Source organism: Myxine glutinosa, chromosome 11 (genome assembly GCF_964187855.1).
Source record: "Myxine glutinosa chromosome 11, kmMyxGlut1.1, whole genome shotgun sequence".
Taxonomy (NCBI): Eukaryota; Metazoa; Chordata; class Myxini; order Myxiniformes; family Myxinidae; genus Myxine; species Myxine glutinosa.
The window spans coordinates 109,363,266-109,386,850 of NC_136271.1; the positions used below are offsets into that span (position 1 = coordinate 109,363,266).

Consider the following 23,585-nt stretch of genomic DNA (forward strand, 5'->3'; position numbering starts at 1 on the left):
ACAGTCACTTGCCTTCCCCACTTAAAATACTCCAGATTGTTCCACCAATTTTTGTATACACTAGCATATTAATTTCGTTGCTTTGCTGATGGGAACACCAAATATTTGCGTGGTTGCCAAAATTACGGTTGTTGTTAATGGTGGACAAAAAAAAAAACTTAGGAGGTTTATAGATACTGACCTAGCTATGCATTCACTTTTTGGATTGACTAGAATATTAAGAAAGAAAGGGAGGAGGGGGGGAGGAGGGGGGGAGGGGGGGGGGGGAGAGAGGAGAGAAAGAGGGGGGAGGGTTGGGACAGAAAGGAGGAGATAGAGTGGAGGAGAGAGAGAGATTGGGAGATAGCAGGAGAGAGAGAGATAGCAGGAGAGAGAGAGATAGAGAGATAGAGAGATAGATAGAGAGATAGAGAGATAGAGAGATAGAGAGATAGATAGATAGATAGATAGATAGATAGAGAGAGAGAGAGAGAGAGAGAGAGAGAGAGAGAGAGAGAGAGAGAGAGAGCAGGAGAGAGAGAGCAGGAGCGAGAGAGGAGGAGTGAGAGAGAGGGGGTGAGAAAGAGCGTGAGAGAGAGAGAGAGAGAGAGCTTTGGTGGAAATTGGAAATGTGGTGACAATATTTTGTTGACAAATGAATAATTTTTGACAATTTGGTGACAAATAATAAAGCTTTGGTGAAAAATTGGTGACAATATTGTGTTGACAAATAAATATCACATGAAACCTCTTCCGGGTTCGGTTGCGAGAGGACGCTGGCGTTGCATATTCGCCGCTTCTCCGACTGGATGGATGTACAGGGTCTGCTTCTACCTTTCTGACCTGACATCTCACACCTGTCCTGCCTTTTCACACCCGCACGTGCCGCGTGTTCTCCGGCTGGATAACGGAATCTGCTTTTGATGGTACGGAATACGGAATTCGAAAGGCCCGCTCCCGTTGATTGTGGCCGTGGCCTTGTTTGCCGGTGGCCTTGTGGCCTTGTTTGCCGCTGTGGTCTTGATTAGCGGCTGCAGTCGTTTGCCGCTGCGTTTGCCGCTGCGTTTGCCGCTGCGTTTGCCGCTTTGCCTCCTCGACCTTGGCCTCGTACTCGTCCCTTCGCTCCTGCCTGGCATGGCTCTGAAGTACTCCGCCGCAAGGCTTCTTCTGCTCAATACCCGCTCCACCCCATCATGCATCTCTGCCATCAAATCAAATGGACTCCTCCGACGACCCAGGTACATTCACCGTGGCTCCGGTCGCAAGTTTGTTTATTTGCAATCAGGTCACTCCATCCCCGTCCTCTGGTCGGCTCAGCGCACTCTCACTCTTCGTCCCAGCGCACCTGGTCACAGCAACCCACACGATCGCACCTCTTGCCTACGAACCCTGGCTAAATCACCTGAATTCATCCCTGCTGTTCAAAACAACATCAAGCTCACCCTGTTCAACACCCGGTCCCTCAACAATAAATGCCTCATCCTGAACGAATACATCCTGGATAACAAACTGGACTTTCTCTGTCTCACCGAAACCTGGCAACAACCTCTGGACTACTACACACTCAACCTCACCACACCCAATGGATATTCCTACGTCAATAAACCACGCTCGGAGGGCCGAGGTGGTGGAATTGCCGTTATCCACCGTCAAGACATCAAGACCAACCTCATCTCCATCTCATCTGCTCCATCATTTGAACACCTGGCTTTAAAACTCTCTGGTCACACGCAGTCAGTCATGGCTGTCGTCTACCGCCCTCCCAAACCACACCCATCATTCCTGTCTGACTTCTCCTACTTTCTGACCCAGCTATGTTCCCTCTCCCCCTCAATCCTCCTCCTTGGTGATTTCAATATCCACATGGACTCCACTGACTCCACAATAACCACTGACTTCACTGATTTACTCACCTGCTTTAACCTCACTCAACATGTCGACTTTCCTACCCATATCCGTGGTCACATTTTGGACCTTGTCTGCTCCACTGGATTAAATTTGCACCATCTCTATGGCTCCGACCTCACCCTCTCTGACCACTTAGCCATCACTCTGACCATCAACATCCCCGCCCCAACACCAAGGCATTATCGCACAATCAACTTCCGTAAGCTAAACGCTCTTTCACCTACCTCATTCTCATCCACCCTCTCTGAAAAAATGTCCACTTCTCCCTTCATTGACCTCCACACCCCTTCCGACCTCACTGACTACTACAACCACACTCTCTCCTCCTGCCTTGACCAGCTTGCGCCTGTAAAAACCAAAACAGTTTCTTTCACCCATTCTGCTCCCTGGTTTACCCCTGAACTCCACCTGATGAAAACTCGTGCTCGCCAACTTGAAAGACTCCGCAATAAAACGGGTCTCACAGTTCACTCCCAAGCCTACAAGGACCACATACAACACTACAAAGATGCCCTCTCCCGCGCCCGCTCTGCCTACTACTCTCAAATTATCCACTCTGGCTCCGGAAACCCAAAAGCACTCTTCTCGACAATAAACAAACTCCTCCGCCCCCTGAACACCACCACCCAGTCATTCACAGTAGACAACTGCATCTCCTTCCTCTCTTTCTTCCAACGCAAAATTGACAACATCTACAACAGCTTGACCACCGCCGCACCCGCTCCCCCTCCAACCACCTGCCCCCCCTTGTCCTGCCATCCCCTGTCTCGGTTCTCCCCAATCTCTCCTACTGACCTCTCTGAACTCCTCATAGGAATGAAAACTGCCACCTGCACTCTTGACCCCATCCCCTCCAGCTTTGTCAAAGCCTCCCTCCCTGCTCTCTCTCCACTTATCATTGCAACAATAAACTCCTCCCTGTCTACAGGCATCGTCCCACCTTCCCTCAAAATTGCTGCTGTTACCCCCATTCTAAAAAAACCTGGTCTAAACCCTGACACCCTAAACAACTTCAGACCCATCTCCAACCTACCCTTTCTGTCAAAAGTTTTGGAACGCGCTGTAGCCACTCAACTCAAACATCATCTCTCTGCCAATAACTTGTATGAAACATTCCAATCCGGATTCCGCTCCAACCACAGTACTGAAACTGCTCTCCTCAAAATCACCAACGACCTTCTCCTCTCCTCTGACGCTGGCAACCTCAACATTCTCGTCCTCCTCGACCTCAGCGCTGCCTTTGACACCATCGATCACACTATCCTCCTCACCCGACTTGAATCCACCTTTAACGTCACCGGCACTGCCCTCTCTTGGATTAAATCATACCTCTCTGACAGATGCCAGTTCATCTCCATCAATAACTGCAAATCCCCCACTGCTCCCCTCCCCCAAGGTGTCCCCCAAGGTTCAGTTCTTGGCCCCCTCCTCTTCATCCTTTACCTGTCCCCGCTCGGTCACTTAATCCGCCGTCATGGTCTCCAATTCCACTGCTTCGCCGATGACATCCAGCTTTTCATCTCCACCAAGTCCGTCTCCACCGACACCCACTCTATCCTGACAAACTGCATCACTGAAATAAAATCCTGGCTTCAAATCAACTTCCTCAAGCTTAACTGTGATAAAATCTGAAATAATCATCATTGGCCCAAAAACGCTCACAAAATCCACCCATAACTTTGCCCTCAACATCGACGGTATCCCAGTATCCACCTCCCCTCACATCCGGAATCTTGGCGTCATCTTTGACCAAACCCTTTCCTTCGACAAATACACTAAACAGATCACAAAGTCAGCCTTCTTTCACCTGAAAAACATTGCCCGTCTCCGCTCATCCCTCTCCTCCACGGCTGCAGAAACCCTCATCCACGCCTTCATCACCTCCCGTCTGGACTACTGCAATAGCCTCCTCTATGGTTCACCCTCAAAAATCACCAATAAACTCCAATACATTCAGAACTCCGCTGCCCGTCTACTCACTCATTCCCGGACCCGTGACCACATCACCCCCGTCCTTTACAAGCTTCACTGGCTCCCCATCCCCCAGAGAATCCAGTACAAAATCCTCCTCTTGACATACAAAGCCCTCCATAACCTGGCCCCATCCTACCTGGCTGACCTCCTCTCCAGACACACTCCCACCCGCAACCTCCGCTCTGCTGGTACCAACCTCCTGACCCCCTCCATCCGGACCAAATTCAGATCCTGGGGGGACAGGGCCTTCTCCATCGCTGCTCCCACCCTCTGGAACTCACTACCTCACACCATCAGAGACTCCTCCTCACTCACCACATTCAAAACATCACTAAAGACCCACCTGTTCAACGCTGCATTCAACATTCAACCCACAGCATTTAACCCCTGACTATCTCTTCTCCTTCTCCCTCCTTTTGCTTTAAATATTTCCCTATTGATTCTTGTCTTGTCTTTTTGATTCTTGTCTTATATATATGCCGTATATCGCTGCTGTTTGTTTTCTTGATTCTTGTCTTTTTGCAATTGTTGTTTTCATGTATTGTTATGCATTATGTTTTCCACTCTGTCAAAGCGCCTTTGGGCTTCTGGAAAAGCGCTATACAAAATAAATGAATTATTATTATTATTATTAAATAATTTTGACAATTTTGTGACAAATAATAAAGCTTCGGTGAAAAATTGGTGACAATATTTTGTTGACAAATAAAGAATTATGTTGACACGGTGACAAATAATAAAGAATTTGGTGACAATATTTTGTTGACAAATAAATAATTTTGACAATTTGGTGAGAAATAAAAAAGCTTTAGTGAAAATTTGGTGACTATTTTGTTGACAAATAAATAATTTTGACAATTTGGTGACAAATAAATAATTTTTACAATTTGGTGACAAATAATAAAGCTTTGGTGAAAATTTGGTGACAATATTTTGTTGACAAATAAAGAATTATGTTGACAATTTGGTGACAAATAATAAAGAATTTGGTGACAATATTTTGTTGACAAATAAATAATTTTGACAATTTGGTGACAAATAATAAAGCTTTGGTGAAAATTTGGTGACAATATTGTGTTGGCAAATAAAAATTTTTGACAATTTAGTGACAAATAAAGCTTTGGTGAAAATTGGTGACAATATTTTGTTGACAAATAAATAATTTTGACAATTTGGTGAGAAATAAGAAAGCTTTAGTGAAAATTTGGTGACTATTTTGTTGACAAATAAATAATTTTGACAATTTGGTGACAAATAAATAATTTTTACAATTTGGTGACAAATAATAAAGCTTTGGTGAAAATTTGGTGACAATATTTTGTTGACAAATAAAGAATTATGTTGACAATTTGGTGACAAATAATAAAGAATTTGGTGACAATATTTTGTTGACAAATAAATAATTTTGACAATTTGGTGACAAATAATAAAGCTTTGGTGAAAATTTGGTGACAATATTGTGTTGGCAAATAAAAATTTTTGACAATTTGGTGACAAATAAAGCTTTGGTGAAAATTGGTGACAATATTTTGTTGACAAATAAATAATTTTGACAATTTGGTGACAAATAAGAAAGCTTTAGTGAAAATTTGGTGAAAATATTGTGTTGACAAATAAATAATTTTGACGATTTGGTGACGAATAATAAAGCTTTGGTGAAACTTTAATGACAAAACTCAAATGGTAAAAATGTTACGGCCCGGACAGACACACTCACACAGACAGACAGACAGACAGACACATAGAAATGATTACAAAACCCCGTTTTCTGCTGTGCAGGGGACGGGCTAATCAGCCGTAGATTCAGTTATACTATCGGAAGTAGTTAATCGATAACTATGATCAAGAAATTAACACCAATTGTTTATTATTGGCATCTAATAGATAACACAAGCTGTCATGTTAAGAATACGTCCTTGCAGATCAATCCGGGTGCAGGTGGAATTGTGCAGATTATGGTTACTAGCAAAAAAGCCATCCTCCCAGACGGGTTCGGTCTCCCACTTTGATAATGTCTTGGTGAATACGCAATTTCTAGATGGTCGCATATCAGTGCAGTTATATGGCCCTTGGGGCTCCCGTAGTTATCACAGTTATCACACATCCGGCCATTATGGGTGCTCCACTGCCATAATATGGTTATCACACATTCAAACACCACTCTGCCTTCCATACGACTGCTGGGTTACAATGGGAGTTTTACAATGTCGATAATACCTAAATTAAACTACAAGCTGCTGTGCTCGAAGGGGAAGTTACTGGTTTGCACAAGAGCCAAGCTGCCAGCACGGCGCAGCTTTAACTTCTCCCCAATGTAATTGAGGGCTGTGATTATTTAGTATATAAATGCGTACATGAACTATTGAGGAGCACAATATTCCACCTTTATAGCACAGCCTGGATCAGACAGGCAGTGATATGGGTCGTACTGTGTTCATGCTGCAAAACCATTAGAAGGGTGGATGAACACACACAACGAGAAGCTGGAGAGGTGTGTGAATAATGATTGAAACGAGAAGTGAATGAAAGAAACATTATTGCCATTTTACCTCTCATTTGTCCAAATCATATGTACTGGGCCAACCCATGACTATTGTATTTACTTGGCCAAAGGTCGAGTTTTATCAAGTTACGAACACTGGTAACACCATTCCCACCATCTTATATCTTATATCCACAGTCTCTGTTGTTACCCACAGCTTAACATTGAGGCAGAAAAACATCATTATGGTGAATATAGAAACACCTATGGGAAATATAATACAGATAGAGTGGACAGTTGTCTGTTTTATTCAATTTGCTTTGCACAAAACCCCAACGAGAGAAGAGTATGAAACAAATGAAGGCCTGTCGTCTAACATTTATCCAGCTTAATGTCAACATAAAAATAATTGCTTTTGTAAGTTTGAATGTTTGAGAAGATTGTCTTGGGGCCCGCAAGGAGGTAACCCCCACTCTAGCAGGGAAAATGGCTTTAAAATGCCTGTTGTTGTTGTTGTTGTTGTAAGTTTGAATGTAAGCAATGAATTTGTGGTGCCAAGGGCAATAACTGGAACTTAAACAAAGCTGAGAGTGCAAGCTCGGCACACGGTGCTCACCACCCCGCACAAACTGCCTGATCACTACCTCTATCAATCCCAGTCATGGTACAAGGCCAACACACAATTCCAGACTGGTTGGGTTTCATTTTCCAACCATTACTCCCAAAACCTTTTGAATGTTGTTGAACTGTCGCAAGCATCACTTCTCCAGCAAGCATCACTTCTCCAGCTGCATTTATGCATTCACTACCTCCATCACCAAAGGTGGACGGAGGTTATGTATGCACCCCTGTTTATCTGTGAGCAGGATATCTCAAAAGATTATCGACCGATTTGGACAACACTTTGTGGACAGATTGGGTGTGTGACAAGGACGAATAAGAGACTTTCAAAAGAACGTATGAATGCTCAATGAGGCGATTTGCACATGCGCAGTGTGTGTGTTTACACTGATTCCATTCTGCTCGATGGGCACTTTTAACCCGCCGTTGCTAGCACGAAATATGCGATTAAAATAGTCTTTTAAACATAATTTTCAGCATCTATATTATAAAAGCAGCCGTGTCTGTCTGTCTGTCTCTTTGTTGTCATGTCATAACTTGAGAACGGATTAACGGAATTTCAATAAATCAAACTACGGTGGATTCGGGTAACTCCCGGGAGTGTTGGTGATCCAAAAAAAAAAGTTTACCTTTTTTTTTTCTTTTTTTTTTTTATGGGTACAGGGACATGCGTGTCAAAACTGCAAATGGAAACACTTGGTCAAAGGGTTGGTTTTCTTTGCACAACAACAAACAAACAACATGCATTTTAAGGCCATTTTCCCTGCGAGAGCGGGGGTTAGCCTTGCGGTCCCCATGACAATCTTCTCCATTTTGCCCTATTTTCTGCATCTCTCCTTGTTAACCCCCTTGCCCGCATTTCTTCTTCCACCATCTTTAGCCAAGTCTTTCTCGGTCTTCCCCGTACTCGACTTCCTTCTACATTCATTTCCATCACTCTTCTCAACCAGTCACTTTCATCCTTCTTGGAGACACATGACCAAACCATCTCAACCTGTTTCTCTTCACAGCATCAATCACAGGCTCTATTCCCATGATCTTTCACAATTCATCATTTGTCTTCCTCTCTCTCAACAACACTCCACACATCCACCGAACCATTCGCATTTCCACCCTTTCCAGCCTTCGTTGCTGCTCTACATTCATTACCCATGTCTCGCTCCCATAAATCATAACACTTCACACACATGCAGCATACACCTTTCCCTTCAGCTTCAACGACACTCCCCTTCTCATCAGCACGCCACTCAGTTCCTGAAACTTCTTCCATGCACATCTCACTCTTGCAACCGTTGCCGAGTCTGATCCACCTTCTCCATTCAGCATGTCTCCGAGGTAGCGAAATGTTTTCACACCTTCCAGCTTCACGCCGTCTCCAAGATCCAACTCAACATTTCCTCCATCTGCAGCTCCCTCTGTGCACACCTTACATTTGAATGTAGCTGCCACACTGGTTAATGACCCTCTCAGACCACTACATTTTTTATGAACCCACTCAGCGCACATTGTACATTGAATGGAGTTCACTCCGACACCCTCCCTGCACACAGCACAGGGCCACTTCCCAGTTCTTTCCACCTCACCACATGCTTTACCACTTGCCATCACCTTCGTCTTTCCTATATTCACCTTTAGACCTTTTGTCTCCATACATTCCTTCCACTTGTTCATCTTTTCCTTCAGTCCATCCATACTTTTCGCAATCAAGGTTTTCTTTGCACAGAGAGCAATATCTCCCAGGAATCCTTTTGTTTTCTTTTTTTTCTTACCCCATAGATTATCCATCGCAGCAAAGATTGGTATTTCCGTCAGCAAAGTGACGGGTCTTATATTCTAGTTTAAACGAAAGAGTGGATTGTGGTGAAAATGGATCAAAGTTGAACCCAGGTGTGATGCTCACTTAAATCACTGGGCGGTGTCTATAAGACCTCGGGAAGTCCGCGACTCGAGGCCACTCCTGCGACTTTATACAATGACATGTAGAATTGAATGGTACGTACCCACTTATATTCTAGGCTTGCTTGCATTGACTGATATATCCAATCTTTCTCATATGATGCCTTGATCCTGACATATATATTGCATGGTGTATTTTACAGGATGATGTCACGATCTTATTGAAATTAAACCTATCTATGGGACGAGTTGTGGATTTGGTTGATTTTCACAACACTTAATTTCAATAATGATCTTCGGGAATGGCGGGACACGAGTCTGGCGATGGCCGGATGAACGCGAATCACAGACGAGCGTTCCCGACATTCTCCGCGCTCCTGCGAGGCCCACCTCGGAGAAGAATGACCGGCGGAGGACCCGTCGAGCTAGCTCCAGCTACGGAGCTCCGACTACTCTCGCTGCCGGTCTGCCTCGAAAGGACCGGATGCGATGGGGACCTCGCAAGCCTTTTGCGGGACCGCGTCGTCAAAAGGCGAACTGCTCTCCTGAGGCCTGAACGCCGGAGCAGGCATGACGGACTCCGGCAAGACGCCTGGAGAACGATGCTACTGGGCAACGTCCTGCGGCCGAAACCCCGTCGGAACGACGGACCCGCTTGGAGCCGACGGCCTACCCGACCAACTGATTTGCGTGCCTCGGCCCGAGATGAGATGTCCACACGAGTGTTCACGACACACTTGACTGTCATGCCGCGCTCGGAAGCACATCCACGCGCGAATCGCGCGCGCGGCACCCGTCGCGTGCACTACTCTGTGAGGCCTACGATTCCGATCGCTGCTCGGAATCACCTCCTCCTACGCGACGCCGCACGCTGCACCCGTCGCGTGCACTACTCTGTGCCCGACCGATCGCTGCTCGGAAACACCTCCCCGCGCGAATCGCGCGCGCTGCACCCGTCGCGTGCACTACTCTGTGAGGCCTACGATTCCGATCGCTGCTCGGAATCACCTCATCCTACGCGACGCCGCACGCTGCACCCGTCGCGTGCACTACTCTGTGCCCGACCGAACGCTGCTCGGAAGCACCTCCCCGCGCGAATCGCGCGCGCTGCACCCGTCGCGTGCACTACTCTGTGAGGCCTACGATTCCGATCGCTGCTCGGAATCACCTCCTCCTACACGAAGCCACGCTGCGCGGCCGGCGATTCCAATCGCTGCACATCTGAATCACCTCCTCCCACGCGAAGCCACGCTGCGCCCAACGCGGGCACCACTCTGCGAGGCCGGCGATTCCAATCGCTGCACGTCGGAATCACCTCCTACGCGCGAATCGCGCGCTGCCCCATCGCGGGCACAACCCGATCAATCGCTGCTCGGTGGAATCACCTCCTACGCGCAAATCGCGCACTGCGCCCTTCGCGGGCACCACTCTGCGAGGCCGGCGATTCTGATCGCGGCTCGTCGAAATCCCACCTACATGTGGCTACTCAACGAGGCCGGCGAACTCCGCTGCCCGGAATCGCCTCAATGGAGGCTCGCTTGGCACCATACGAGGACTCGCCGCAGCACGGATGAGTTTCTAAGGACGTCGAGCGGGACCTTCATAGCCTTTCACGACACTCGGGCTTATGCTTATGATAGATGATCGTATACCATGTGTATTCTATATGACTAACTATGTCTAAAACTCCGGACAAAACACGGCCCGAAAGCTAAACAAACGAGACGCTACTTCAGGTCGTGCAGTTTATCGCTGCCAAGTATGCTCGCCCTCTCGACTCGGCGTGCTCACCCACTCGACTCGGCATGCTCGCCCACTCGACTCGGCATGCTCGCCCACTCGACTCGGCGAAGCCGCACTGGTTCAAGGGCCGAGCTCAACTTTCGGTTTCCCTCGTACGCGGTGCGCCCTAGATAATACATTTCACTCGTCGGCCGGGTTCGTATTCCGTACACCAATCTCGAGCCCGCTCGAATGCTGCTGCCCAATGGACGCGAGACTATAGATTTCGGTGTGCTACTTTACTCCGTCTGGGGATACCGCTCAGCTGGAACTCGCCGTCAAACCCGCCCGCACGCGCCCGAACCAATTGATGACGTCATCGACTAAATCACGCGTTTGCTCTACAGCGCCATTAACTGCTTCCCGCGCTAGCGTCATCAGAGTACGTCTACCTGAGTTCGTCTACCTGGGTACCTCTACAGATAGCAGAAATACTCAATCTGACCGCCCCTGCCCGAACGTGCGTGTCATAACGTGGCGGCCTTCGAGGGCGACTAGCCAATATCGAGGATTTATGCCGTTAATCGATAAGGCATGGGGCATTTGGGGGTGCACGGTGACCCCCACGACACGGTAACATTGAGCGTTGCGCCCGACTCCCTCGTCTCCTCAGCAAGCCACGTGGGCACCGGCCCGCCGGATCGCCCTTGACTCTGGGCTTGTTGCTTCTAGGACAGGTCTCTTGGCTCGCCTCCACACATTTCGAGACTGCGAGACGCCTCGCCCGGCCGCTGCCTGATTGCGTTCCCTCTGACCCAGACTGTGAAGGTCGCTCGACTTCGGTGTGCGGTGCGCGGCTGCTATCTCACACTTCACAATGGGGGGGGGGGGGGGGGAAGGATGAGTGAGGGGGTGAGATGATGGTCCATCCATCCGGGCCATCCTCTCGGTATGTCGATCCATCCATCCGGGCCTCCATCCAGGCCATCCTCTCGGTATGTCGATCCATCCATCCGGGCCATCCTCTCGGTATGTCGATAGGACGGGCCATGGATGGACCATCATGGATGGCCGATCCCTCCATGGATGGGACGTTTTCCATTTCTCGATCTCGACGTTTTCTCAATCCATCCGGGACGGTAGCCGGTATAGCCGGTATTGCCGCGTAGTCAATAGGACGGGCCATGGATACAATCCATCCAGGACATCTCTCGGTAGCCGGTATAGCCGAACGGGCCATGGATGGACAATCCCGTTCTCTCGGTAGCCGGTATAGCTGAACGGGCCATGGATGGACAATCCATCCGGGACGTTCTCTCGGTCGCCGGTATAGCCGGTTTAGCCGAACGGGCCATGGATGGACAATCCATCTGGGACGTTCTCTCGGTAGCCGGTACAGCCGGTGGTATAGCCGAACGTGCCCTGGATGGACAATCCATCCGGGACGTTCTCTCGGTAGCCGGTAGCCGGTATAGCCGATCTTCTCCGATCCTCTGCGCGCTGTGCTGCAGGTCGGGAGATTCTGCGCGCTTCGCTGGGAAGGCGCATTTCGGTCGTTTTGTGCGTCGTCGTAATCTGCCATGCCGGTCGTTCGGGCAGCCTTCGGAGGGCACTCGTGGCAAACGTTTTGCTTGTAAAACTATTTGCCGGAGCTTGTAATTCGTACGCGCTGCCGTCAGAGGGCGCTCGAGTCTCGTGATTTCAAAACGGGGGACTCCGGGGTATCGAGTAACTCTCGTTATGGCTCTCGTCGGTTCTCTCCCTCGGCAATTCCATGACATGGATCTAACGTGGATCGACCATGTACCCTTGGGAGCCAAGGCAGGTACAGACTTACTGTAATGGACTTACTGTAATGGCCTCCTGTCATGTAATCTTACTTACTGTTACAACTCCTAGGCCGGTACAGACTTACTGTAATTGACTTACACTGTCATGGCCTCCTGTCATGTAATCTTACTTACTGTTACAGCTTACTGTAAAGAGGCTTACTGATTTACACATCTTCCACATCGACACATCTGCCTGAAATGCGTTGCATTGCGACGAATGGACATTCGCTCTTCGACAAGGTACACCTTACATGCAAGGTACACCTTATGTAATGAGTTGCATATCGAAAAGGTACACCTTATCCAGCACATAGGCCTGTGAGACTAGACTATTGTGACCCACAGGCTCATCGTCTGCCAGTATCGGACATGTTTGATAACCAGGCTATGAGTGCGCCTAGAGAACATCCGCCGTCCCTCCCTTCGCCTGATACACCCCTGCCTGAAGCGGTGAGGGCACTGAGGTGCCCCTCCAGCGGCTACTCCGAAGCAGGGGACTCCGGGTTTGGGGACGTCGTACCCGGTAGTTTCCGAACCTGTGCTGGCAGGGTAATTCGCCACACTGACCGCTACGGATGGACCGACTGACCTGTACTACTGATAATGGATTTGTTTCGTATAGCGCTTTCCAGGAAGCCCTGAAGACACTTTGACAGTGTGCGAAACATAACACAATGGCGCAAAGACAAGAATCAATAGGAATATTTATTTGACACCCCAATAATGATATAATGACTTCCTCTACCCATTAATGCTGACGCGCGCTCGCTTCCTGCCTAGTGGCAGCATAATTCTAACGGCGGGGAGAATGTGGTGAAAATGGATCAAAGTTGAACCCAGGTGTGATGCTCACTTAAACCACTGGGCGGTGTCTATAAGACCTCGGGACGTCCGCGACTCGAGGCCACTCCTGCGACTTTATACAATGACATGTAGAATTGAATGGTACGTACCCACTTATATTCTAGGCTTGCTTGCATTGACTGATATATCCAATCTTTCTCATATGATGCCTTGATCCTGACATATATATTGCATGGTGTATTTTACAGGATGATGTCACGATCTTATTGAAATTAAACCTATCTATGGGACGAGTTGTGGATTTGGTTGATTTTCACAACATGGATATTTTAGAATGGTTAACCATAATTGTTCTGTACCTAAATGCAAATTAGCCTATCAAGAATATCGGATATATCGGAAATGTCCGTGGATGATTGTAGTTGGATTCGTATCATTTCCTGTTACAGTCAGGTTCACTTTGTCAATAAATTATATTTCGTTCAAAATCATGGTAGATTAGCAAACCTATACATTTTTGGAAAGGTTATAGCATAAGGAAACTAAAAATCAATGTTTACATTTGGAGAGATACCTGTATGGCGGCCATTTTGGATTTTCAAAATGGCCACTGTAAAATACATATTTTGTTCTATTTCTGCCTCTAATTACCCTAAAAACTTTAAAAAATATACTAAACCTATATTTTCAGGGACAAGGAATCCAATGAAAGTATCAAATTAGTGCTATGGGGAATGGTAAGACACGAATCAAAGGTTTTGAATTGCAAAATACTGTCTTTATATTCACGATAAGTTGCATAATCAAATACATGTTATCATTTTGTACAGGCAGTTAATAACATCAAAATGTGTCACAATAATTCATATCACCAAACATACACAGGCAGTCAGCAAAATCATATATACACATGCAGTCAGTATAACTTCACATCTACACAGGCAGTCAATGGCATCAAACATACACGATTACAGAATATGCCATTTAGAGTTCGTCATCACTGTCCTGTGTGTCGTATCCGACAATATAGTCCGCATCGTTTTCACAGTCCGTTCCACACAAGCAAAGGTCGGTCAAATTGATTGGCAAATCGAATTGGTCGAATGGTCGATCGAATCGAATTCGATGAATCGAATCGAATCGATCGAATTGGTCGAATGGTCGATCGAAGCGATTGGTCGAATGGTCGAATGGAATTGGTCGATTGGTCGAATCGAATTGGTCGGAATTGGCAAAAGTAAACATTGATTTTCAGATTTTCCATGTAATAACGTTTCCAAAAATGTATAGGTTTGCTAATCTACCATGATTTTGAACGAAAAAACATAGTGAACCTGACTATTATTTCAATTAGTGAGTGCGGTCATGGATAAAACAAACAAACAAACAAACAAACAAACACACACACACACACACACACACACACACACACACACACACACACACACACACACACACACACACACACACACACACACACACTTCTCCTTTCACCTATAGATGCAAAAATCGAGTATAATTTCTTGTGGCCCTGGAACCAAACAAAAATTATATATTTTTAATGGCAACCACAGGCCATAAGATTCCAACTGCCACTCTCCCCCACCACCTCCTACCAAACATGATTAATAGTAAATATCATAATTTAAACTTACCCTGTGCATCGCCAAGCCCCAGATATGACCTTTCCATCGGTGTTAAGAAACGTGAAGGTTTGGTTGGAACACACATCTCCGAACCTTCAGCCTTTCACGGGCCCACATCGTCGGAAGTTTTTGCAATACGGAATGCAATATATCAACTTTTTGGATGAGTTGATCAGGAAGTTCTCCAACTGTTTTTTGAGGCGCACCCATTTCTCGCAGGTACGTTTACAAATACTTTCAGCTTCTTTAAAATAATGTTTGGTCGTTTAATTCAACAACTCTTATCTGGGAGGCATGAAATATGTCCAGGCCTCCTGACTGACTTCGTTACACAAGGTTTCTGCACACGTGCACCGAGCAATCTGGGGTGGATTACGTCATTTTGAAAGTGCCATATTGATTCGACTTTGGTGAAATCTGGATCCGGATACAATAGTTTTTTTTAGTGATTCATCACCATTGGAAGATTAGTCCAAAAACGATATACAGTACAGGATAGCACAATATCTCAAATTGCCTTGGGTGAGTTATGACAAAACGAGGTGGATGAGTTGGGTAGGTGACACCAACAAGCCAATTCGATTTTGCTTCAGTTCCGGATTTCAGGTTCGGATGCAGATCCTGCCTTTTGGTGGGATTCTTAATTTGTATGCAGCGCAAGGTTGCGGGGTTGCATTATTGGCTGAAGGTGCACCTGCACCGCTGATGCAATGCCTTCTACTGGCTAGTGCAGGAATTTCGGATCTGTCAATGGTGTCGGCGATAGGTCGTCTACTCTTCACGAAGGACACCCCGGGATCTTTAACATCCACCAACTAATTCCAGCAGATGGGGACGCCTGTTTAACATCCGTCCGAGGGATGGCACACACATTGATGAATCACCATGCCTGTGAAAAACTGGGATGATCGTTTGTAGCTGGGTAGAGATTCAAATCCAGGCTAGACAGCTTAGAGGCGAGTGTACATACTTTTGGGCCATCTTGTCAGCCCTACCAGTAGGATACAAAACATAAACTGTTCAGCCTGGCAGAGGTATGTGCTCTACCGAGTCCTGTTCTAGTTCAGCTTATGTATTCTTAACAATGAAGAGAGGGAGTCTGTTCCCTTCTTGCTCATTTTTGTCATCTAAAAATTTACCAGGATTTGGAATTTTCAACTGAATACTAAAATATGAAGTAGATTTGGGAAAGAAAGCCATTGTTGGAAAACCTTCCGACATGTCTGTTTTGCTTTGGGAGTAATGCATAGTTACATTTGCTTTGGGTTTTCATTCTTTTTGGAACAGTTTATCGGTGGGCAATGCCATACATTTAATATTTTGCTGCATATTTTAATGTTGACTTTCCTCAAAAATGTGGGGAGAGTTAAGATAGCAATTTTTTAAAAAGTGGGGGATAGTTTAGAAATGGGTGGGGGAGGGAGAAGAGGAACAAGCGTTACGCCTAGGTCCCCCGTCGGTGAAGTGATGTGAGTTGACAAAGTGGAAGGCGCAGAAAACATGGAAGAGTCGATAATATTTGCGAGTGGGTTGGAGACACACCCACACACCAGATTAGAAGTTAGTAGTTCGTTTATTTTTCAAGATATTCTGCTCACAAGGTTCAGACACATACATGGCGGCGGCCATCTTGAATTTTGACGTGGCGACCCGATTTTCAATAGCGGTCTTCCTTATGCCTAGATACACCCACACACCGGATTAGAAGTTAGTAGTGCATTTATTTTTCAAGATATTCCGCTCACAAGGGCGGAAGCACGCACGGACGCACACACGGACGGAGGGTAAAACCAGAGTCCCCCTTTTGCTCCGCAGTGCGACGGGGGACAAAAAGGGGGTTTAGGCCCTAGTGGTGGACCTGCACCTGCTTCATACCTTCATACTGGAGAATTAATACAAAATGTGTTACTAAATATTTCTCATACTATTAGTGGGGGGGCGTCACATGGTTAAAATGACATTTGACATTTCACCTTGGGTCAACGTAAGTAAAGTCAAGTACATGTCAAAGGTCACTTAATATCAAGAACATGTCAACAATAAGCAACATATTTTTCCAGTTTAGGACCCAGCAGAACACATTTGAGATGGTAACTAATGATTGGCATTCAATAATAATGCGAAGTGATGGGATTTACGTGTATGGTGAAGACGATATGTTAATTATGCATATTTATTTCTCTAATTAGGTCATTTGCTTATTAATTTGCATATTGCAAACATCTGAGAGGGCAAATGACAAAACAAATGTCATAATCAATGTTCCTTTTGAAATTGGACACATTTTGGTGCCAAGGTCGATATACTTTGAATGACGTATGGTCACTGTAATGGAGTTTGAACTTTGACCTTGAGTCAAGGTCACTAAAGGTTAACAGGAAAAAATGGCGACATCATTTTTCCGATTAGTAGGACCCAGTAGAATACATTTATATTGTTTGCCCAAAATTAACATGAACTGCACACAAACTTGAAATTGAGTACATAGGCCCCCCACTATATGGTTGAACTGTGCAGGCCTCATTTTTCAGATCAGGTTGGGCTGTGACAAAATTCACAAACTTTCACTGAACAAGCTCCAACCTGATTGTTCCCAGATTTGAGTTTTCTCCATAGGAAACATGTTCGTTTGAATATTCTAATTTATACTACTGCATGTTCTCCTACATGCATGTTTTTTTAAATTTCAGTGCTGATGCCTGGTGGAGTTAATCTCTTGGTGTTACACCTGCCTCTTGTTAAGGTCTAGAAGGTGCCACCAACACTCTGTCATCCAAAGGCAGGCCTTGGTCTTGTTACAAACTGGCAAGATAACCTTTATTTATTGTAATCCTCGTAGTGAACAGTTGTGATAAATTAAGGAGAGTTATTGGCGGCAGCTGCCATCACGGGTTAGAAACATGTTTAGCATTCCATGTGTCTTTGCTTATTTGAATTTTTCGGCAATATGTATTCCATGCTACGCCACATAATGATTGTTTGCAATCAAAATCTTAATAACAGTGAGAATAAAACTTTTCCAAAAGCAACATCGATCGCATGGATCCAGTTCATAGATCATTTGCTCACCGACTTGGCCATTTTGGAGCCATTTTAGGGAGCATGGATCTTCTCGGCCAGACGGGGCCGTGATGGTGGCTGAGAGCTGGTTCAGGTCATTCTCCATAATTTTCAGTGGAATGTTTTGTGATGTTCTGAGCTCCTTCTCCGACATCCTAATGGTGTCCCGAGCTGCCAGGAGGTATCATGAAGGTTAAATGGAAGATTTCATATGTTACATAACACGATATGAGTTACGCAGCATTGGTAATGTCTTAAATATTTATGTTACTTTATGTTATTGCACACCTTATTAAGATATAACCTTTACCTGGGCATGAAGAATAACATGTTACTGTTTTCAGTCACATGAACTGATCACACATGTCTATACAAATAATACAATGGCGTCTGTCTGTCTGATATGCCCATTTCCACTTTCCTCTGACTTCTTGGGGTACCGTGACCAATCTTCGTACAAATGATGAACAAAGTCTTACAATTCTGCATATGGCATCTAAATTTACTTCCATCTTTTATTCCATTCGACTCGGTCAAGAGTAGACTTTTGTCAAAGCATTATTGATGCCGGATGACGTCACAGCATTCCGGTGAGTGGCGCTTCAAACCCAACAGTCACTGGATCGTTCTTGTTGTTATAAGGCCCTACCATTCGATCAGATGTCATTCCATCCCATCACCCATCCTTTGGGCCTGGGGCACTCGCTATCACCTGCACCCCAAAATTGTGAACGGGCTGAAATTTAAATTTAACAACTATGTCTAACCAAGACGGGCAGGATAATGTGGGTTTGTTGGAGGAAATTGCGTCCCAGGATGATAATGTATTGGAGGGAGCAGTAGGGGATGCAACAGAGGCACCCGTAGCGAATGATGCCCCCATCCCTATCCCCATCTCCCGGAAACCACAGCGCTCCCCATGGAGTTACCACCACAAGACAGCGGGTCAATACAGCCCAACATGGGGCTCTGGATGGCCCAATTAATGGCAGGGTTGGAGATATGACTGAGCAATATAAACTTGATGCGGGGCAGGCAGAAGCAAAGGCTGAGATGAAGGCTGTGGGCAACAAAATGGATGCGATTGGCAATGATATGGCGGTGAGGATTGAGGCCGTATGGGGAGAGCTGAATGAGGTAACGGAGGACATGGCCAAAGGTTGCCAACATAAGATGGCGGCCAGTCAGACCAGGGTTAAAATAGAAGGGGACCAGTGCCATTAAGGGTAAAGTTCTAGCAGTGTCCATGTGTTTTAAACCTTTCCCACCCCCACCCCCCACCACCTTCCCATGCCTCCTCCCCCCAAGCCCTCTCCCTCCCACAGATCTCCCGATGTCCCTCCTCTCAAATGTTGTACTTGTGTGCTTCCCCCTCTCTCCCCATCTTGTCTACCACTCCCTTTATTGCATGTTTTGTGTGTCCGTTTGTCTTTTTTTGTGATTGATGTTAGCTCTTGCACGAGCCTCGATCTTGTATCCCCCCCAAAAAATAAAATATTCATAAACAAACAAATAAATAAATAAATAAATAAAAGGATGAAACTGGGCCACGGGAGAGAGCCAAGGCAGAGCCGGGACATGAAAATTTATTATCGAAAAACGGGAGCAACAGAGAGACAAACAGAAAGTACGGAAAGAGAGGAAATTGGGGCACGTGCAGGAGAAAATGTGTGCAGTGCCCGGGTCACCCCACAGGAGTACACATCCGTCCAATGGGAGCTGGCAGTGTTTCCTGATCGAGAGGTGGAGCCGGCAATTGTTACCAGCAAAAGGTACACAGACAGCACACACGGACATAGTATGAACGGGAGTGTGGGGTTCATACAGGGGTGTGTGTGTGCCTGCTTGTGTGGTGTGCGAGTCCGATGCGCACACCGTCTGAACTAACTGGCAGCACGGGTCGATGTGGTGGAAATAGCATGACAGGTGTACGAGCAGGGCACCTCGGCGCACTGTGAGTCACCGACTGTGGCGTCGAAACCATACTGCTCATGCATGCTGGTCTGGGCAGGTGAGTGCGTGAGCGATGAAATGGAAAACCAAATACTTCATTGGAGTCATCAGAAGAAACCCGAATAAGCAAACAGCAAAGATGGAGTCATCAGGAGGAACCTGGATAGGATTCGGGTTTCAGCCGCTACTCCACAACCCTCAAACCCATCCAGGTGCAGCCAATGAACCTTCCAGAAAAATCTCTGCAATAATTCACTTTTCCTTGGACAGATCGATGAAGAGAAAAAGAAGGAACAAACAAGAATTAGATTAGAATGAATAAGGAGAAATGTGAAAAAGTAGAAAGAAATGTGAAAGAGACAAAGATCCCTAACTCCTATCCATAACTTCTAGCCCTCGATCCTAGCCCTAACACCTAGCCCTAACTCCTAGCCCTAACTCCTAACCCTAACTCCTTAGCCCTAACTCCTAGCCCTAACTCCTAGCCCTAACTCCAAGCCCTAGCTCATAGCCCTAACTCCTAGCCCTAACTCCTAGCCCTAACTCCAAGCCCTAACTCCTAGCCCTAACTCCTAGCCCTAACTCCAAGCCCTAGCTCATAGCCCTAACTCCTAGCCCTAACTCCTAGCCCTAACTCCTAGCCCTAACTCCAAGCCCTAACTCATTAGCCCTAACTCCTAGCCCTAACTCCTAGCCCTAACTCCAAGCCCTAACTCCAAGCCCTAACTCCTAGCCCTAACTCCTAGCCCTAACTCCTAGCCCTAACTCCTAGCCCTAACTCCAAGCCCTAGCTCATAGCCCTAACTCCTAGCCCTAACTCTTAGCCCTAACTCCTAGCCCTAACTCCTAGCCCTAACTCCTAGCCCTAGCTCATAGCCCGAGCTCATAGCCCTAACTCCTAGCCCTAGCTCATAGCTCTAACTCCTAGCCCTAGCCTAGGGTAGGGGGTGGTATTGGGGGGCGGGCTAACGAGTGTAGAAAAGATCATGGTTTTGGATTGAGGACGATCTGAGATGGTGGTGAACATCTGTCTTGAAGACCTGGAGGGAAGAATGAGATTGAAGAGAATGTGGAAGTTGGTTCCACAGGTGGGGAAAAAGAGGAACAAATGAGTGGAGATGGACAGTGATCCTGGATTGAGGGAGGTTAACCAGAAAAGGTTGATGGTTGACCATTTGAGCTCTGCAGAAACCTGGGGGGGTTGGTGGGTGAGGGGAAGAACGGAAAGAGGAGATGGTGCAGGAGCAAAAAGGAGTTGGTAGAAGACAGAGACCACCGACCTGTCTGCGATGGCGAAGTGATAGACCCACAGACTCGGCTTCATCGTAGGAGATGCCAATATCTCGAAGGCCTTGCTCAAGCTGAGTAAGATGTGAGGCAGCAGAGCCAGTCCAGAGGGGAGAGCATGTGAAAAAGACTATTTCCACTCTCAGAGTTCGCTCTAGCAACGGCAGGTTAAAAGCTCCCCAGTTAGCGGAAGCAAGTCGCTGAAAACGTACACAGCACATGCGTGAAAGGCCTCGTTAGCATTCATACATCATTTCAAAAGTCCCGTATTGTAAGTGGGTTGTTTCTGCTTCATCTTCGATGACTTCAGAATTACTCCACTAATGTAGAAAATATATGCAGTCACATTGCTCTTTATCAAGAAGAAATATTGATAAAGGTGACCACAAAAAACGTTACCGACCATAGCTCCAATAACTTCCTCCATACTATTGATATCCTCTTACTTTTTGCAGGTGCTCAAAATGGAGTTAATATTTAGTCAGCAGATTTAGTGAAGATTGCAATAGAGATATGCACTGCCTGTGTCACCACCAGTACACACGGGATCATAACTCCTTTCTGGTTCAAGAACGACAATGGGAAAGCATCGATTGTCAATATGAAGTGCGTTACGGATTCGGCACTTCCGTTGTTGTGGTTTTCACCCACTGGACATATTTCTGATATTATGTACTCTTATTATCTTCAAAAGGTTTATTGTTCATGAATAGTGTTGCGGATATGGGATTTGCATCCATCCATATCCGCTTGTAAATATTCCCCTATTTCCTAAATACTTCCCAACTATCCCCAATCCCCCATTCCCTAGTCCCATTTTCTGTAAACAACACTCGGTAGACCCGACCTCCCCCTATTTCCCCCATTAAATGTCGTGCCAAGGTTCACCGCATCTCATGTAAGACAACTATAGGACATCTTGCTAGTTATTCTTAGTCTATGTCAGTTAAGGACTCGTTTCCATTAATTCTGACCCTTCGTTGCACCAGAATGTGATTGTATGGCACCGTTAGGAAGTTTAGGACCTCCCAATACCTCCCCGCAGCTCTTCCTCACGGTTCAGCAACAACAACAACAACAACAGCAACGGCGGCGGCGTGCACAGGGAGTGCGCGTCCTCACTCCGGCTTGGTTGGTAGGGGGTGTTGGGAGGGCATGAGGCCTTCCCAACGAGCCGCCATCGAACATGTGCTCGACGGGGTTACCAAATAGGGGCTCCCTGTCAGCTCCTCATCAAGGGCGGAGCCCGGTAACCCCCGCACCCAATGGAAGCGGCGGACCGGTCCCATCTGGGGCGGAGCCAACCAGCCGAGGGCGTGTCACTCCCCGCTGAGCATGCGCAGGAAGAGGGAGGTGACGTCAGATGCGCGCTGAGCTTGGAGCAAGCAAGACGTACCCTCCGAGCGCTGTGAGGCCTCCCTGCATCTCTTGGACCGTGCTTGATCCTGTCCCCGAGCCAAGGTGCACCTTGTGCTATCGAACTACCTGTCCTTCCCTGCCATCAATCCCTGTGTAAGTCAGCCTTGTTCCGTTTGTCTGTGGTCTGTCTGGGCTAAGATAAGACTGTAATTAAGTGCCTATCTCTTCTGTGTCTTTACCTCACTACCTTGTAATCTACCCCTTTTCTCCACCACTGTAATTACACCCTCCACGGAGGTCTTGAGAACTGTACCCCCTTGCGTCGTTTCCTCTTTCCCAGTCGTCGTGTCCTTTCTATCATTGATTTGGCATAGCGCGATTTGGTCAACGTCTGGGTGGAATCGGGGTCCAGTCGGGGAATAACTGTTAGGTCGCGGTAATACACCACCGCTCGGTCAAAAATAACATCTAAACCGCGTCCGTAACAATTGGTGTCGAGGAGTGAGATTCGAGGCCCGAAACAAATTTTTAAAAAAAACATCTAGGAAAAAATTTGGTCAAAATTATAAAGACATCGAAATTTGATTTTGTTTTACAAAAAAAACCCCGAATTTTGAAAGTCGCGCTATGGGAGATCAAGACGGCTGGGTTCCGGTAGAGGAGAGTGAGGCAGGGTCGATCCAGGACCAAATTGAGGGACATGAGGAGAGCAAAGCAGTGAGGGCGGCAGGTTCGCAAAATGGCGTCCTCGCGCACGAGGTTACGGGCGCGCAAAATGGCGCCTCGCACATGGCTACGGCGACCGCGCCCGTGACCGTAGCAGCGCCGTTGGGGGATTTGAACCTTTTTTTTATACAAATGAAGGCCCTTATGGACAAGAATAGCGAAGAAATGGAAAGCAGAATGATGAGGGTAATGGGGAACTGGATGGATGCTCAGAGTGAGCAAATGAGGGCTGATAGTGAGCGATTGGGGGGCTGAATGGGGGGCAAAATGGGAGAAATGGGGGAACGGTTAGAACAAAGGATGGGGTCCAATAGCGAGAAATTGAGGAATGACATG

At 46.7% G+C, this 23,585-nt stretch overlaps 1 protein-coding gene across 2 annotated transcripts in view; it reads right to left on the reverse strand.

The window, feature by feature from the left end:
• LOC137437004 (filamin-C) overlaps positions 1 to 23,585 on the reverse strand; it is a 280,189-nt gene that overhangs the window by 41,950 nt on the left and 214,654 nt on the right. For both annotated transcript variants that reach the window (XM_068131290.2, XM_068131289.2), the window contains exon 37: positions 17,934 to 18,095. In XM_068131290.2, the coding sequence (XP_067987391.2) occupies positions 17,934 to 18,095 (162 nt within the window). The remainder of the gene's footprint in view (positions 1 to 17,933; positions 18,096 to 23,585) is intronic.